Source organism: Hyperoodon ampullatus (genome assembly GCF_949752795.1).
Source record: "Hyperoodon ampullatus genome assembly, chromosome: 6".
NCBI classification, from domain to species: domain Eukaryota; kingdom Metazoa; phylum Chordata; class Mammalia; order Artiodactyla; family Ziphiidae; genus Hyperoodon; species Hyperoodon ampullatus.
In genome coordinates this window covers 5,961,603-5,980,723 of record NC_136919.1, presented here as the reverse complement: position 1 = coordinate 5,980,723, position 19,121 = coordinate 5,961,603, and the positions used below count along the sequence as shown (strand labels likewise).

The window sequence follows — 19,121 nt, the reverse complement described above, 5'->3', positions numbered from 1 at the left end:
GTGTTGGTCCTGCCTCACAACAGCACTTCAACAATAGCAACACCACCAATTATGTGCTTTCCTACATGGCTCGAACCATTTTGTCCAGAAGCAATACTCTCCAATATTGCAACTTTGCCAAATTCTTTTACTTTACCATAATCTAGGAATTAATCCGATTTGGCTTTATTCAATTCAAAATAAGTTTCCTAAGCACCTAGGGATACAGGGAAAAATAAGACTCAGTCTCTGCTCTAAAGGAACTCACAGTCTAGTAGTGAAGTCATTAACAAATGAAGAACTGCTCTTTGATTATTGGCCATTTATTGCTCATACTACTTTCCCAAATCTAAAGTTCTCCTATCATGCTGACACGAGAGCTCAAGAGTCACATTGGATTTTACTTCTTTATTTCCCCTTTCTTAGTGCTCATCTTCCTTCATAACTTCAAGATGGGCATAAAGTAGTTGACAACGTGACTCTCCATTAAATTCGATTCCTTGGCACCATAGAGCTTGGAAATATTAATCATGAGGGCAATCTTGTTAATCCAAAGAGGGGCACCTCTATTTGGATCTGCCACTGACAAAATGTGTGTCAAGCCCCTAAGTCTTGTTTCTTGGTGGGGGCGGGGGGTAGCTGTTTGCTCATTTGTAAAATCCACCTCAAAAGCTCAAGTGTGTTCCAGCGTTAAGATTCCTTCCCTTGCTTTGAAATATCTATATCTAGTTACCATCATTTTTAAAAGTTACTTAAGCACTCCAAGAAGCCCTCTTGCAATACTGTTTTGACTCAGCAGGCAGGGAAGCAATGATGGTCCTGTGGTATTTCCTGTATCCCCAGAGTCCCAGAGTTCGTGAAGGAATGTGTAAGAGGACACCACGCTGGCTTTCCAGTAGAAGCGCCCTTCCTAAGCTGTGTCGCTAGGCAACCCCAGGTGTGGTATTAGCCCATCCTCGAGGAAACTGATTAAGATGCAAGAACTCGGGCCCAGGACTCTGCAAACGTGGGGCATTATTTTGTGGTGCTGTTCCTTGCCCTCCAGCCTCCCTCTGGGTCCTCACGGTGCCATTTCAAAGCGCTCAGTCCCAGTATTCCTAATCGATGGTCGTTTATGAGAGGGGCAGCGAGGGTGCCGTCTAGGGAAAGCCAGGACACCGACACACACACACACACACACACACACACACACACGCCTCAAGGGTCTGTCACGACATCATCGACGGCCCTGGATCAAATCGCGTCTGGGAATGGCCGGATCGCAACCTATCCCTCGAAACCGTCTAGGGAAAGCCAGGACACCGACACCGACACACACACACACACACACACACACACACACACACACACACACACACACACACACACACACACACACACACACACACACACACACACACACACACACACACACACACGCCTCAAGGGTCTGTCACGACATCATCGACGGCCCTGGATCAAATCGCGTCTGGGAATGGCCGGATCGCAACCTATCCCTCGAAACCAGATGGCAGCCTCGCTCCCAGGGCCCGCCCCCCACTTCCGGCCGGACCGCGGTCACGTGCTCTGACCCCGCCCCGCAGACGCGGCTCCTCTCGCGTCGGCGAGCGTCCCGTCTCCCCTTCCGCCGGAAGTGGGGCGACTTTCCTTTTCCGGCTACGGGTCCCCAAGCGGAGCGGGAGGCCCGACGGGGGAGCCGAGCGGCGGCGGCGGCGGCGGCGGGGGCGGTAATGGCGGAGCTGGTGCAAGGGCAGAGCGCTCCGGTGGGGATGAAGGCCGAGGGCTTCGTGGACGCTCTGCACCGGGTCCGGCAGGTACGGGCGCGGCCGGCTGGTAGGAGCACGGGAGCCCGAGGCGGGGCTGGGTCGGGCCTGATGGGGAGAAGGGGGTCCGGCCTGGGGGCGGGAGGTAACCTGGCTGACGCCCCAGCTGGGCTCGGCCGTTCCTTGTAGCTCCTGCAGCCGAGAGGAGCCGAGGGATGAGGCGCCACTGGGAGGCCCAGGCCCAGCCTGTCGGGCCGGTCTCCCAGGTGCCTGCAGCCGCTGGGAAAGGATTTGTCCGGGACGCCTGGCCCTATCGCGTCCCCACGCCGGGGCTGGACCCGCAGGGCAGCCAGCGTGGGGTTCTGAGGTTTACGGGGGTTGGGGGCTAGGGGAACTCACGGCAAGGACCCGGTCTAGACAGAAGGGGGCTGTCTCAGACCCAGTAGCTTTTTAAAATTTGGAAAACATTCTCTTCAGACTTATATTTCGAGGGTGGAGTGGAAGGAATTCGAGGGTATTTTACCTTTGAGGGTGCTCTGGGAGAGGAGAGAAGGAAAGATGTTAGATAGGTGTGGGTGGTCCATAAGACGTAGAAATTCCTTATGGGCAATAGTTTTTCCTCTTTCAGGGAGCATGTGATATGAAGTCATTCCAACAGTGAAACTTGACCATCTGACAATGTCGTGCATTTTGTCAGAGTTAAATAAACTGATTTTTAAGAGGTTGCAAGCTTCCCTGGAGAATGAATATGGGACCTGCCAGAAATACTCTTTGGTTTCTGGTATGATGTTTAGAACAGAACATGTCCTTGTATTGTGTGTGAAACTTACTGAACTTAAGTGTTAGCTCTAACACTTAAATTTCTTCTGCTGAGTGTCTTATACTCATCGTCTCTTCCTATTTAATTGTAGGCATACTAACGGATACTTTAAAAGTTGGGCTATCACTAATTACTGCTTGATTCCTAACAGAAAGCTACAGGACTCATTGTATTAGAAGAAAGCCTCCACTCGGTCGCTTGAAGATATGGTCTTTACACCTCTTTCCAGTATTCCAGGGGAGGGAACCCTACCCTATCAGTTTTCCAGATACTGACTTTTCATTGTAATACTGATGCTCTTATAGACATTACATTGGATCCCAGAAGTTTCCAAACCTGTGGTTCCGCCTAAAATTTTATCCGATGACTTGTTACTTACTGCCTAGGCACCAACCAGTATATAGTGAGTATCCATCTTACTTAGACTTCAGAGCCAACCAGTGGCTGTAATGGATGAACAGTGCCATCCAGCTCCCCTTCCAGCACTCTGCTTGCCGGCGTGTTACACTGCTCTCCTCTACAGTTACAGGGTCCTGAACCTTGTTTCTCACTGGCTACTAATTTGTAATGGCTTTCACTCTGTGCTGATGTGTGACAATCACCTTGTTGGCCTCTGTATCCAGGAAGAATTATAATCACTACCCTAAAGAGCTCAGATCCTCAGTTTGCAGAAGGCCTGTAGTTGAACATAAAATGAATTTTGAACCATTGAGAAGACTTTCTGCTTCTCTTGAGCCAGTGGTTGAACTCATATTCTTGGACAACCTGCTCAAGAGGGAGGGAGACCCTCTGTTAAATGCTGACCTAATGTGGATTGTTGAAGCAGTGGTGTTTACTACTAGCAGAGGAAACTTCACTGGAAATTTTCCCAGCTCCGAAATGCACCATTGACTGGAGCAGTTGTAAGCCCAATGGAGACAGTGCTGTAAGTGTATTACTTCCGAATATTAACAGCTGGAGGGCGATCCTATCTCCAAGGATTTGATGGCCTTTAAAAACTAAAGAAAACACAGGTTTGTGGGTAATTTTAGGTTTAATTATAGATTTGCATTGGGCAAGAATGGAATGTTAGAAATCTAAAATATTGTGTGCTTGTATCAATAGTAAAGCTTACCTCAAAGGGTCTCATATCATTTGGGCATCTGATGATGGTGGTTCTACCTCGCCATTGTATACACAGCATGTTGCAGAAATGTGATTTTCCCCCCGGTAACTGGAGATAAAAGACAGTGCATTTCTTTATTTAAATGATTGGAAAGCTTTCTCTCCTCTTAGGTGTCCTCATAAACACCAGGGACAGTCTGTAAGGCCCTCATAAGTTTGTCAGGGAGCGGTAAGCTGTCTGGTGCTCAGTTTATCCAGAATATCACAGTAGAGTCTGAGTTGCCCCTGATGGGATTTGAACCTGCAGTTTCTATTAAGTCTGATATGTAGAGTCCAGTACCTAATCCACTGAGCTTCCCTCCTGGCATCTTGAAGCCTCCTTTTGTATCCTTTGGACTCTTTCCAACAAAGGGAACCAATTGTTGCTGTTAGATCACTCTAAGCATGGTATTCCTAGATCTGAAGGGAGTCTCTGAAGATGTCATATAAAATTTAAGAGTTCTGCAGCAGTGCGAAGTCCAGTGAGCTGATAGTGTTTGGCCAGAGGGATAACAGAGTCATTTTGTAAGGAAGTACACAAATGTAGAAATGTGATCTGATTCAGTCCCACTGGTGAAGATCTAAAACTGCTGGGTGTTAAAAAAAAAAAAAATCATGTCCAGTTCTCTGAAATCATTGGCTGGTTAGCAAAAATAAAGTGTTTCTTCAATTCTTCAACTCGTCGTTTAGAGAGCGCAGGACCCTAGTAAGAATGGGCTATGGACTTAAAGCCAGATTATCCTGTTCTGTGGCCACACTGCACCTCTAAGCTGACTACTGTCTGTCAGGCTTTCAAGGGGACCTCATGGAGATTATGGATGAGTAGATACAATTCTATTTTGTTTAGCTTTTCTAAAAATATAAAAGAGTTCCTGGAAAGCCCACTGCTGATAGTTCAGTAGCATCCATCACCAGTTGCACCCATTCGCATGTTAACAGGATGATGTCACACCACAGTGTACTTCACATTCCCAGCAGCCTTCCTTCCACGAGCTGGACCAACCGCCTGCCAGTCATCACCCAAATAGACATTCTCTTATCAAACTGCTAGGGCTTCTTAGGACTTTAAGCTCCTATTTTGACCTAGACCCAGTCATTGCCTCTGCACTGCATAATTCCAGAGTGTTCTATTCACATAAATACAGTGTTAATTGGTACCTCATGGAGTTGGGCATCATGGTGATTCTGCTCCCAAATGATTGTGACCAAGCCACTGAAGAGTCCGTGGAAAGTAACCTTTGACAGATTTTAAGGCCTAGAGCCTATTCTCTACTAGCACTGTTTTTTGGAACTGTTGGTTGGTGTGGGGCCTCAGAAGTTCCACAGTCCTGCAGAAAATGCTTCCCAGTGCTGCTGTCTCACACTTCGAGCCTGAGCAGTAGATGATTTGGCACGTGTGTTGTATAGAAACACTAAATTTCCTTTAAAAGAATGTGCCTCCACCATTTAAAGGAAAGGCCTGTGTTCATTGACTCTTGGGCACTCCTTGAGAGATACTGCCTCTGCTCACCTCGTATGTGATGTTTGTGCCTCATGGCAGAGTCACGTGTGCTGAATGCTCAGTGGCTTTAAGTTTACTCCACTGAGACTGTCTTAGACGTGCCCAGTGGTTGAGTAGCTCAGATCATCATTTCACAAGGGACTAACTCCTGCATGTACATTCATTTGAGCTTTCTCAGACACTTGAAGAAAAGCAGTGTCTGCAGGACATGTGTGGGTCGCTCTGTGTCTTTGCTTTGATGGGACCCTGTAGAGTACCCTACAGAGAGCGAGTTCTTGTTTAAGGGTTTTCATGATGTGACTGAGCCCATTTGGGTCACCGCCCTTTAGTGGAAGCACTGGACTTCATATTTGGTTTTGAAAAGTAGATGGTAAGTGAACAGTACATTCCACTGTATGCCTCTAACGCCTTTCTGATATTCAGCTGGGACTTCTTTATCTTTCTTTTAAAATCTGATAACCCATGTGTATCATCAAAGTAAGGTTTCTTAAGTCCCAAATACAAATTTGCCTAGACCAGCGTTTTCAGACTGGTGGCTTGTGGGCTGGAGAAGGCTCAGAGCGGGCCTGCAGGCGTACTTTGTTTGACCACACAGTGCCAACACTTAGAAACTAGAACAGTTGCACGTAAAAAGTGAGATTTTTATCTAATACTTGGCCGTAATGCTCCCGCGTTCTGCAGTGACTTTATCTGGCAGGAGCTGGGCAGCAGCTGCCCCTCTGCACGGGGCACGGACTCTCCGAGTCGCCTTTGTTCTCACCACTTGGCTTTTGTTCTGCACTGCCCATCGGCATCCTCATCCTTTTTCCAAATTGTGAGCCCATACAATAATTTAAATTTCTAATGGAAAGAGCTCTGGTGGAGAGTTAAGAGATCTGAGTCTCCTGCAAGTAGCTGCATGACCTTGGGCTAGGTTGGCCTTTCCCAGCATTTGATCTGCAAGCTGTTCATAGATCTTCCATGGAAAAGGGCTCATGGACAGAGAAGTTTGGGGGATACAGGGTTAAATAAAGGTGAATTGGCTTCTTTACCGCAGGACTTGCTCAGAGCCCTTAGCATGCTTCTGTGCGTTAAGTCCTACTAGGGTTTGGGATGTGCATTGTCAATATACCCAAGTCCTGTCACTTCATACCCTCTTTTCATAAAACCAAATCACCGTCTGTGGATCAAACTTGAGGAAATATTAAGCTAGATAATCTCAATGGTCCCTTCCAGCTCACCAACATGCAGAGCTTCCATCTAGCTAGATGTGAAAGACGTTTTGGCCATATTACCTTGGTTCTTTACTTTCTAGTGTGTGGTGTTAGGTGTCTGTTCAAGCTCCCCTCTCCCTAGCTTTGCTGTGCAGTCCTTTTACTCTGTTAATCATCCCTCTTGAAAATGTTTTGCATTTAGAGTTTTGTTTAAAGACACTTGGGAAAGAATAGCCAATACTTTTGGAGGCATGAACTACATTTTTATCCTAGTATCAGATGATAGCAGATCACTTGCAAGACTGAGTAGTGTTCATGGAAATTGCGATGTGATGGGGATTGCCTGCTATTGTTTGAGGATCTGCTGAGTCCAAGGCTTCTTGCTGGATGCCGGGCCAGTGTAAAGATAAATAAGACAAGTTTGTTGCTGGTTTTATCTTACTGTGGAATGAGATCCTCAGAACAACCAAGTGAAATAGTCAGGACAAGGGTTATAATTTTCATTTTATATTTGGAAATAATAAGCCAAAGGGAGATAAAGCAGTATTCTCGGAGGCACACAAACAGTTAGTATATGCAGTAGTTCTTGGACCCATGTCTTCTGCATTCTAAGAGGGACTCGGTTCCTTTGCAGAAGTAGTTGGGTAGTTTTCCATCTCAATGAGAATTCTGCAGCAGAATCTTCAAAGCATCAAAGGGGATGCCGGTGGAATTAGATGGGACATAGGGGAGAAAACTAATGGTCATGTCATCTTGAGGGTCTTTGGAGGGGGGATCCTAGCTGGAACAGTATTTCAGCTTGGAGCCTCAGCTGGTCATCTTAGCATTTTTCCGACAGGCTTCTCCATATTCACTTTAATTTTAGCAAACGTTTAATGAGTACTTTCTATGTGCCAGACACATTGCTGTGCATTAGGGAAGTTCTTGAACTCTTTTTGGAGCACAGACCTTTTTAAGACTCTTGAGAACTTTGAACCACTCCTCAGAAATATTTAAATAGTTTGTATGTAATTTCAGGAGTTTCATGAATTCTCTAAAGCTAATCCCTGGAGCTCCCAGTCAAGGAACCTTTGTCCTGGGAGTACCAAGATGATTGAGACAGGTCCGCACCTCAAAGAGCTCCCTGTAATGGGGAGACAGTATAACCAGCAACTTTCTCAGTGAGGTCATGCTACTTAAAGGTAGTTTGTAAAGTGCTTTGCAGACAGATAAGGGAGTATTTAATTCTCCCCAAATGTGGGTAGCATGAAGTTGTCAGCAAAAGCTACTAAGAAGAGCTGATATCTTATTCGATTGACATATAGAATTCCTTATTTTGGTTAATGTCAGTTAATAGGGCAGAATCAGCCAGGGCCCCATCTCTAGTGACAACAATAGCTACCATTCATTGAGCTTGTGTTGTGCTGGGTGCCAGGCAAGGACTTTCATATAAGTTCTCTCATTTGATGGTTGCAGAATACCCAAGAGGTAGTATAGTGAAGTGGTTACTAAGGCTCTGGATTCAGTCTCTATGAGCTCAAGTTCTGGTTCTGCCAATTACTAGCTTAGTGACTTTGGATAAGTTATCTAACATCTTTAAACCTCAGTTTCCTCATCTGTAAAAGGGAGATCATTGATGGTGGCTATATCTATCTATCTATATATATCTATATAGATAGATAGATTTTTTTTTTTTGGAATAGCTAATATTAGAAGTTAGGAGGTTACCCTTGGGAGGTGGAGGTGGGTAGTGACTGAAGGGGTCATGAGGCCAGCTTCGGGGGTGCTGGTTCTGTTCTGTTTCTTGATCTGGATGCTAGTTGCACAGGCATTTTAGTGCACGAAAATTCAAGCTATCAACTCACCCATGTACTTTTTTTGTATTATTATTATTTTTCAATAGAAGGTTAAAAATAGCAAACATTTCTCATTCCTTACGATGTGCCCAGCGTTGTTCTGGGTGCTTTACATTGTTACCTTGGTATCCCCATGGGTACCATTCCAGGCAGACTGGCTCCAGATCCCACAGAATTGAGCTACTGTCTGAGGTCACCATGAAGATGAAATGAGGGCACCATCAGGCACTTAGTGAGTGCACAATAAATTTGATGTACTGCTGTCTTCATGGTAACCTAGGTAGTGGGTGCAGAGCGAGGACTTGCCTCTGTGCACCATGGCTCCAAGACCTGCCCTCTGAGACTTGCTCACTCTCAGCCACTGGGCTCCACCGCTCTGGCCACATACTGTGTCTTCCTGCTGTGGGGAGTAGAGACTTTCAGTCCAGTCTGTCCGTTCGCCAGGGCGGGGCCACCCTGGGTGACTTTAGAGCAGAGGTTCCAGGGAAGCAGGTCGGGTTCCTCCTCCCTAAGTGGTGGTGTGAGCTGTCACCTCTACTTGAGAATCGACAGTGACTGTGTTGAATGACATGGACCCAATCAGTGTGTGGATGACTTGCCGCCATTCAGATAGCTTTGCCTGTTTCCATTTAGTGTAAAGTTTTATTAAATGTGAAGTTGTGGAAATATTCACAGCTTTCTGTTTGGGTTTATAGGGTGAGCTACTCTGATTACACAACTTACAGATGTGCACTGGGAATAATTAATTGCCATGTTTCCTAACTTCAGTGAATCGTGTGCCACCTTTATTATGATTTTTGTCCTAGCAGTGAACCCTCAGTATTCTCTTTACTTTGTATTTTAAAATCATTTTAAATTTAGATTTATTTAAAATATTTTTGAACATTCCTCCATGCACCTCCCCCAATTGCTTTGTACTCTTTAGAAAACACTGGTTTAGTTCATCCCTGCATTTTCCAGGGAGCAAGACCACTGAAGGTCTTGCCCAAGGTCGTACACCGGAAGAGCCAGCTAGAAAACCAGGACTCCTGGCTGATTCCTGGTCCAGTACTCCGCTCCTCCACATTTCCACTGACTACTGGCGGCGGAGGGTAAATGTCTATGACGTTGATTTATATTTCATCTATTAGCTGTGCTTAAAATAGCACGGGTAGTGAGGTAACCCACTCTTGCCGCCTCCCCCCAGAAAGCGGGGAAAGTGAATCAAGTAGTAGAAAATCGGTAGCAGCGTCCCCTCAAGGCCTTGCTTTCAGATAAGCACTGGAGTGGCCTTGGTTTTCCTGGAATATCGTGGCTTCTGTGACTATTTTCTGGCCTACACCATTATTAACTGAAAACGTACCTCACTTCCCTTAAGCAGCTACTGTTCAGAATGGTCAGTTATGGACGTGAGGAATTACTTGACTTCTGTGCACTGGAAATCATTAGGTTTTAAGTCCTCGGGAAGTGACTGTGTCTAAGAAAGTATTGGGTGGAGGAAAGAGAGTTAGCCTAGTGCTGTGGTCAGTAGCATGGACTCGAGTCAGGCAGGCCTGGGCTTCAATGCTGTTTCTGCCATTTATAAGATGTGTGACTTTGGGCAGGTCACTCAGCCTCTCTGAGCTTCACTTTTTCTTGTCCTGAAGTGAAAATAATAATACTAACCTCCTGAGGAATCATCATGAGGAATAAATGGGGTAGCATCTTTACAGTGTTCTTAGCAGAGTGCCTACACATGGTAAGCACTCATTGAATTTTAACTCATTATTTTAGTAGGCATTTAAAATCATGTCTTAGAACAAGGCTGCATTTGTATCAATAAAGGAATACATTGTTTCTTTATAGCATATTGTAATATAATATATAATGTGATATCAATGTAAGTTATGGTATAATTGTATATTATAATGTTAAACTCACATCTAACATTTGTTTAGCCGCAGTTCAAATGCAGTTGTTGACTTCAGAGCTACACCTCTTAACCATGATCCTGTACTGCTTTTCTCTGAATGAAAATTTCCCAAATTATAGATAACCTGAAGCAAACATGATTTAAAAACAAATCTGAAATCCTCAGTCACATTTTAGAAGGTCGCTTGTTGATTTAATCAAAATTAGGAATAGAAAACTATTGTAACACTTCTGGCATATCAGCTTTGGGGAAAAAAATTACGTGCCAGCAATATATGAAACATACCATATAAATTATAAGGAACGCCAAGGACTCAGGAATGACATCTGAGCTAATTTGGAAGGAAAGGAAGAGGTCTGGAAGCTAAGAGGTCTCATCAGAAGAGGGTCGAGAGAGTGCCAGATACGTAGAGCTTACATTTAGGGTCCTGTCTTTGAGGGTGATCTGACATGCACACTACTGGGGGACTCCACTGATAACCGTAGCCTTTTCTCTCATGTTTTGGGGTCGTCCTTACTGTCTCTTGTCTGTTTTGGTCTGTCATCAGACAACTGGGCCAGTAATCTTGAAAACCCTCACATTGGCCATTTACTGCTCAGTTTATTGAGCAGACGAAAGGGTCTCGGTGGGGCACAAGCCACTGCAGTGTCCTCACCTTTTAATCTGCCTGCTTCCCGAGCTGAGTCCTTAAAGATAAGTTTTGCATCTTAAGTAAGTAGCCAACCTCCACAAGCTTATCCAAAACAAATAACGGAGAGCAAGGTAGAAAGCTGTTGGTAGAATGCTGTTAGGCGAGATTTATACAGTATTCTGTTTTAGAGCAAATGCCCACTTGCCTTGAAATTTGAATTTAAGAGATGGGGTTTCTATCAGCAGTCTTAGTATTTTAACTATTTAGCTTAAAATAGTGTTTTTCAACGAGCACCTGTCCAGGCTACCATCATCTGTAGCCTAGACAGGGCAAACATTTTCTTCAAAAGTCCAGATGGTGGGAATTCCCTGGTGGTCCAGTGGTTAGGGCTCTGTGCTTTCACTGCCGAGGGCCCAGGTTCAGTCCCTTTGCGGGGAACTGAGATCCCACAAGCCGTGTGGTGCGGCCAAAAAAAAAAAAGTTCAGGTAGTAAATTTATATATGCTCTGCACACCATATGATCTCTGTGAATGGGTGTGGCTGTGTTCTAATAAAACTTTATTTACCAAAGCAGGTAGTTCACCAGCTGGAGTTTGCTGACTCCTGGCCTAGAATACCTCCTAAATGGTCCTGCTACTCTTGTCCCCTTAGAATCTATTGATATTTTCCTTGTCCAGGGCATTTTTTAAAATCATAAATCAGCAGGTTACTCCCCTTACTAAGCCTTGTAGTTGCTTTCCATCACCCTTCATATAGAATCCGAGCCCCAGAATTCCCTGGCGGTCCAGTGGTTAGGACTCCATGCTTCCACTGCAGGGGGGCACAGGCTCGGGGAACTAAGATCCTGCAAACTGCGAGATGCAGCTAAATATATACATAAATATAAATAAATAAGTGAAGAAATCCAAGCCCCTTTCCGTGACCTCTGAAGCCCTATGTGAACTGCCCTTGCCCGCCCCTTGGAACACATCTAGTTCCTTCTGTTCTAGTGACGTCAGCTTACCTATCAAGCGTTCTCCTGCCTTAGGGCCTTTGTACAAGCTGTGCCCTCTGCCTAGAATGCTCTTCCTCATCATCTAGGTCTCAGATCACACATCTCACCTCCCAGCAGCCTTCCCTGATCACCCTGTTTAAAGTAGCTCCCCTGAGGGCTCTGTGTGTCCTTGTCTTCTCTTATTAGCATCATGCTTATCACCAGCTGAAATGATCAGTTGACTGATGAGCTTGTGTACCTGTGACTCCCCACTGACTGCCGACTCTGGGAGAGTAAGGACCTGCTTATTCTTGTTCACTGCAGGGCCCAGGACATAGTAGACACTCAGCACTTGTTGGGTGAGTTGCCTTCTTTCACAGCCCTGGTATTTGTGAAGTGCTTTCTCGTGTACAGAGCTCCTTTGTGTTCAGAGAACGTTGTTATCTTTTCGAAAACTATGAAGCAGATGGTATTATACCCAGAGGATCTTCGGCAGAGAGGAAGGGGACTTGCCCAACACCACAGAACTAGGAAATGGAAGGGACGAGACCTGACCCAGGATGCCTGACATTTAAAGTCTGCCTTAGGTTTTCAGTATCGTGATTGTCTTTGGTTGTTTATTTGTTTAATTTATGTTGGTCCCAGAAAGTCTCAGAATTCTGGGCACATTTGGACAGCCTCAGGAAAACTACCACTGAGGACGTAGGTCTGGGACATCTGTGCCGGCTGCCCCTAATCCACCCTTGCTTGTTAGGCTTAAGTGAGGGACTAACATCAAGACCAGTTGTAAATATTCCTTTGATTAAATCAAAGAGTTAATTTATTGTGAAAATCACGTTTAATTCCTAATGGAAACAAAGCAGATAAGTGTAGGAAGCTCTACATAGCATTTGTTTCTAGGGGAAAAACTTAATAGCTATGTTCTGTTCTTTGATGATAAATGTTGAAAGTTAGAATAGCTCTCAGAGGTTATCTCGATTTCTCCAGTGCAGGAATCCTTCCAAACTAGTCTGGACAGATGGTCATCTGCCTGCTGTTTGAACTTCCAGTGAAGAGCAGCTTGTTGTTTTATGTTTCTGTAGATCACATCATCACTTTATAGGGGTTAAAGTTAATAGGACGAATATATTCCTAAAGAACTGTCAACATCTGAGCAAACATGGCCTTTTAAATATTGCTGGGGGAATTTGTTCCTTAAGGGAATCCTGTGCTAAAACCTTTTGAACAAAGCTCTTCATATTGTTGGCCTGCTTTTTTCCTTAAAATGTGGTATACCTGTATTTTAAGTGATGACTTAAAAATTTGCTTGTAGAAGACAAATTTTTGGAAGTATCATTTCTAAAGACACATTATTACTAAGACCAAAAGGGAACTCAGTTAATGGTGCACAGTCCATGTCCTGTCATGACATTGCTTTACACTAATGTCCGTCGGGGGGAGAAATGGGGTAACAGCCCTTTAAAGAAGACTCTTGTCTTTCTCCCTCGATGGAGCCATGATTTGTTACTGAGCATTTAAATCTGATTCTCTCTGTAGATTGCTGCTAAAATTGATTCAATTCCTCACTTGAATAATTCCACACCTCTAGTGGACCCCTCAGTGTATGGCTATGGAGTACAAAAACGGCCCTTGGATGATGGAGGTAAGTTGCTGTAAATATCTTTGCCTTTCAGGTGGTAGTGAACCTGCCAGTTAAGTTGGAGTCTGTGTCAGCCATTTCCTTAACAGCTTTCTCCAGCGTCACTCTCTGAAGAAGAATGGTTGCGGGGAAGTATTTAAGATGATTTTCCTCAGCAGTTCCACGGCATTTGAGTTCTTACTTGCCTTGATAATACAGGAAGTCTTTTCGGCTGGGCTGTAAGGTAAAAGACAGTCTTCGAGCATCAGCTTGGAAGTAATTTGACTGATTCGAGAGTTTTGCTTGATTTAGCCCTCAGTTATTCCTCAGTGCACACGTGGGAATTGAAGTTCCCACTTTTCTCCAAAGAAAAGCTGAGATTTGGTGCATGGCTCTGGGGAGGCTGTGGCTACATACTGACCTTAAAGAAAGGAAAGGGGAGTGATGACCTTTTTTCAGTTTATCTGCTGGTTTTTTCCCGCCATTCCCATTTATAACAGGCTCTTTCTAGCAGCATCCATTTTTCTTTCATTCATTCCTTCGTTTATTTCATTGGTTTGTTTATATACCCTACTCATCCCCAAAAGAATTTGAGACCACTTAGAAGCGCGTCATTACCAGCACTTTGGCAAAGAGTATCAGATGTGTTTCTGCAGAGAATTTGGACTTCCTTTATCATATTTCATCTCCCACAAAGTAGCTCTGTAAAAGGGATTCTGAAATACACTAGATTGCATGTGAATATGCACATAGTGGGTGGGCCAGTGTCTTCTCTTCCTGTCCTTAATCTGCATATGTACCCAGCCACGTACGTGTTCATATTTCTGTGATACATTATTAAGTGAAAAACAGTCAAGGTATACAACAGTATATATTTTGTAATCTCCTTTCCCCAAAAAAGTGCATGTTTTTACGTTCATAGAAAAAATGTAATTTGGCATGACTAATTGCTCTGGTCTCTTTGGAGATTCTAAAAGAGAGATCACCATCGTTTTTGTAAGTGGGAACCTTTTTGGAATAATTATATAGACTCACACGGTGCAGATTTTAATGGAACAACCCGCAATTTGGGTGTAAAAGTTCTTGTCTATTTAAAAAAATTATTAATGTTTATGGTCACTCACAGAAAATCTACCGCAGGGCCACTGGAACTAAGGTGACCATTTACACTGCTACTCTGAAACGGTATCTTGTGATCATCTTATATTCGATTGGCATCAGTGATTTCTTAGACCAAACATGAGTGATTGCATTATCTCCATTTTTGCCTTAGCAAAAAGCTGTCATGCAAAGCAACCTTTTTTACCTTTTCGGGGCAATCATGTTTCAGTTCCTCTTATGGGACATCAATATAAAAAGAACACTAAGTTGTCTGGCTCTGAGCATATGTCTCATTAATGGACAGTGTGCCTCTCTGGCCCACCATTTCCAGAAATTGAGATCAATACATTCCACAACTCTTAGCCTTGTTTTCACCCACTGCGTGGAGTTGAAGTGTAAAACTTGTGCCCACAGAGAATAGTATCACTATGTCCTTTGCATAATGAATGCCTGAAAATTTACAAATGAAACCTCTGGCATCTTGCAGACTTCTTTTCTCTCATTAATCCTTTGCACACCCATTTGAAAGAATGTGGCTCGTTAAGTCACCAGTAAGTCCAGAATCTCACTTGAAACTCCAGTTCATTATTATATGTGTATTGTCACCTTTTTTTTTTTTTTTTTGAGAACCATAATTTTTTGCATTTTGGGGGACTAAGTTCTTGTGATTAGAGAATAAATACAATTCTTCTCTTTCCTCCCCCCAAATATTAAGTCTCCTTTAGTAGGAAAGAACTGAGGGAGACCCTTTGCGCCTTGAACCGCGTCTCCTGTCATCCCCAGGCCTGTGTTTTACCATGACGACAGACTGTATTTGAAGTATGAGAAATTTCTCTCAGGCTTTTTACGTTCTACATAACGGTTTGATAAAGTTAATCCTCTCTTCTGTTTAAATAACAGAATTACACAAATTGTTTGTTTTTCTCCAAGTTGGTCTCTTTGTGTAGAGTTTGAGATTTGCTGTGGACCTTAAGGAGAGCTGGGCATCGCCCCAGCCTCTTGTCAGTTGTCTCCTGACAGGGGTGAGGTCACTGGGCCAGTTCTGTTCTCTTGAATAAATATGTGGATAAACAGATCCTGTCAAGGAAGGTGATGTTCCTGTTTACCCGACAGCTTTCTAAGGGTCACAGTCTTGCTGTTTGTGAAATGAAAGTTTAGAAAAGCAGAGACGAACAACAAGCAGGAATGCCGGCACTTTTTTCTTAGCAGTAAAGATTTCCGAGGGCTTTGCGGTTTTTTGTTTGTTTGGGCTTTTGGGATTTTTTGACGGATGTTCATCAGATCACCTCTTTAGCAATATGAACTTGCAGACTTTCCCAGGAAGCCAGGTTCTTTGACCTCTGGGAGGTTAAAAGTTCAGTCCCCTAGAAGTTTTTGGAGGTGTTATTTGGGTCTGTTTAAAGGTACTTCAACTCTTAAGTCAACCATAAAGAACCTTAACATAGGGCTTATTCAGGACATTGAGATGTGCAAACACGTGTAGGAATGGGAAGATTTTTTTTAAAGTGCTAGGCGGTAAAACAGGAGGAAAGCGATTTGAGTTCGTTGTGTTCTGATGTAGAAAGCAATTTGGGTTAGTTGTGTACCAAGGCAGTTGTGAGTTGTCCGTCAAACTGCCAGTTCATGAGCTCACTTGGAAGCCAGCAAGACCTTTGCACCCAGCCTCCAGAGCCTGCCTTGGTCCCTAATCTGGGAAGAGCAGTCATTCGGCTGCCCTCCCGCTCTGGGTCAGGTCATTTTAACTATCAGCATCTTCCTTCTTGGCACCCGCGCCTTCTCACCGTTTTTGAGGTGCGCCCTACGGATGCAAGAAGCTGCCTGCTGTTCTTGGCGTGGCAGTGGTTCCATCCAGTACTTTCTTCATGCTTCTGCTGGAGCCCATCCAACCAGTTCCATCCCTCTGCTCTATGACTTGTGGCAGCTTCTGGTAACCAGGGGGGCCCAGCCCTTCCTAACCTGGCCACCGCCTCCTGCCCTTCTAGTCTCGCTCCCCCGTTCTGCACTCTGCAGCGGCTTAATCAGCTTTCTTCTCTTTGCTCTTCCAGAAACACTTCCCCCATCCCAGCCCTTTACCTGGCTGACTCCTGCTCACCCTCAGTCTCGGATGTGATGTGACTTCCTCCTGGAAACCTGTTCTCATCCTCACCTGTTGACTCTCTTCAGTGCCCCGCTCGCGTGCCCCCTCAGGGTGCCCCCTCCCTTCTTTCGTTTCCTTCGCCCCCTATACTCCTTCCTCCCTCCCTGTTCCCCCTCTTCCTCCCGTTCTCACACGCCCACCTCATCGGGAAGTAATAAATGGCACTCCGCTCTAAACTTGGACAGCAGTTCACTTGTCCCCTTCTTGGGGCACATTTCATCTTCTTTATTCTGCAGGTGACGGGAACGTCACGTCCCTCTCCTACCAGATTCCACGTGCCATCATCATAAAGGCAGTTTATTTCCCTACCTACCTCATGCAGTGAGTGAATAAATGCTTGATACCTAAGTTCTCCCTCTGTGTATCCTATGATAGCATTGAGGAAATTTTGTGAAAAGGAAGCTCCAAATTTAAGAGAATAGTATTAGCTAACTGATTTAGAAATGCAAGTTTAACTTTACTCTGAATCAGAAGTTGGCAGGCTTTTTCTTAAAGGGCCATGTAGTAAATATTTTAGGCTTTCAGGCCGTATGGTGTCTGTCCCACCCACTCAGCTCTGCCATTGGCACTCGAAAGTAGCCTTAGACAGTATGTATACAAATGAGCATGGCTGTGTCCCAATAACTGGTTGTTTACAGAAGTGGAAAGCTGGCCCTCAGGCGTAGTTTGCCAACCTCTGATCTCAAATCAGCCTTGTCAAATGATTAACTCTAACACTTGCCTAATCGTCAGTTAGGAGGGTGTACAGAGGGTCCCCCTCCCCTCATTTCCTTAAACAAATCTCCTTGTCTCAGGTTCCACTCTCTGTCTTGACTGCTGGAGAAAACAAGTGGTTTCTACTATTTATGTCGAGCTGGTTGACAGATGGAAGAGGCACTCTTCCCATTGTCCCCGCCGTATTTCGAGGGGCGATGAGAGCATCTTCTCCAGTTTTTTTTACTCTGGGAGAGTTTTAGGTAATCACGTCCCCTTGAGCTTTTTTAGTTCCAATAGGCCACACTCTCTTCCTGTCTTCTCTGTAAAGAGTGGCACCAAAGTCAGAACTTGGGGTGAATAAAGCACCATTCCTGCCATTGCAAAGGGTCGGGGTTGGGGGGCGGGGAGTGTTATGCTAGTGACTTTGAAAATATGCCTGCCTTTTCTACCAGAGACTTACCTGTGATACTTACGTAGTACCATCTTAGATTTACCACACTTTCCGGTCTTCTTGTGGAATGAAGGTGGGAGAATTTTTAGGGGTGCTACCAAATGAATGATGTACAGGAAGATCGGAACAGAATATGGTCCTTTCCAAGTTTTATTTCAGCACTTGTGGCATAGGGCAAGGACGAGGAGGAAAAAAGAGTGAGGAGGAAAGAATGTTTTAAATTCCAGACTTTCAGAGAGAGAAGAGGGATGAGAGGTGCCCGTGCTCGGGAGTGGCGAGGGCCAGTGTGCCTGCAGCTGCATGGCAGGGGCGTCCGTGCAGCTGCAGGCACGGAGCCTGCACCACCTCAGGCAGGAGCCTCTGCTTTGGAAAGAGAGAAAAATGCATCTCAGAGATGCTCGTACTCTCCCTGTGTGGAGGGTAAAAATGATGCTGCAGGGAGGAAGAGCCAAGACTAAAACCCGGTCCCTGAGAGTTGGAGGGAGTGGGGGAAGATCTGCCTTTTACAAAGTAGGGAAAGTAAATCAGGGGTGTTGTCAAGCAGTAGTCTTCAAGCTGGGGTGCATGATGTCCTCCCAGGGTTAGGTGGGTGTGGACAGGTTCACAGGATCCTTCTCCAGCTCTTACACTTCTGTGCACCCTCTCCCCTAAAATGAATCTCTCTGAGAATTGTGTCTCTGCTGGGGATGCCACGTGGGCCTTCTCCTTTCCGTGCCCCTTTTCACATCGCCCTTCTTTAGTTTATGGCGGTTCGTCACCAAGAGCGGTAAAATCCTCAAATGCCTCAAAAGGGGTGAGTCCAGGATTCTGAGTGGGGAATCCCAAGATGATAAAAGCATGAGAGTCTTGGTAAGAAATATTAAAGGGGTCAGGATCTGATTTTTATTTTATCCAGGTAGCAGCTCATGGCAGAGGCTCATGCCGTCCCCTCCTCCCCTCCATCTGATCCATCCGGTTTAGGATTATAATTCAGAAGTGAGTTGTAGTCACGTGAGTTTATATTAACACATATGTGAGTTGGAAAAGGGAAGTGAGCTTTTTTTTCCCTGGCAAAGTATGATCTGACTGGTTGGTTTGACAGTTGGCTTAGCCAAGTAGATGAAATCATAGACATCTTCCATGAAAATAAATGAGCTAAATCTGCAGTATCAGTGTTGCAGCAGAGATATAACTGAAGCCACGTACAATACCTGATTTTTTTTTTTTTTTTTTTTTTTTTTGGCGGTACGCGGGCCTCTCACTGTTGCGGCCTCTCCCGTTGCGGAGCACAGGCTCCGGGCATGCAGGCTCAGAGGCCATGGCTCAAGGGCCCAGCCGCTCCGCGGCATGTGGCATCCTCCCGGACCAGGGCACGAACCCGTGTCCCCTGCATCGGCAGGCGGACTCTCG

General features: G+C 45.0%; 1 protein-coding gene across 1 annotated transcript in view; it reads left to right on the top strand.

Annotated features, from left to right (window-relative positions):
* Positions 1-1,709: 1,709 nt before the first annotated feature.
* The window catches only part of FUBP3 (far upstream element binding protein 3), a gene marked incomplete at its 5' end in the record, with an annotated part of 48,691 nt that continues 31,279 nt past the window's right edge, over positions 1,710-19,121 (top strand). The window contains 2 exons of the mRNA XM_079707068.1: positions 1,710-1,793; positions 13,266-13,371. Coding sequence (XP_079563194.1) covers positions 1,710-1,793; positions 13,266-13,371 — 190 coding nt within the window. The remainder of the gene's footprint in view (positions 1,794-13,265; positions 13,372-19,121) is intronic.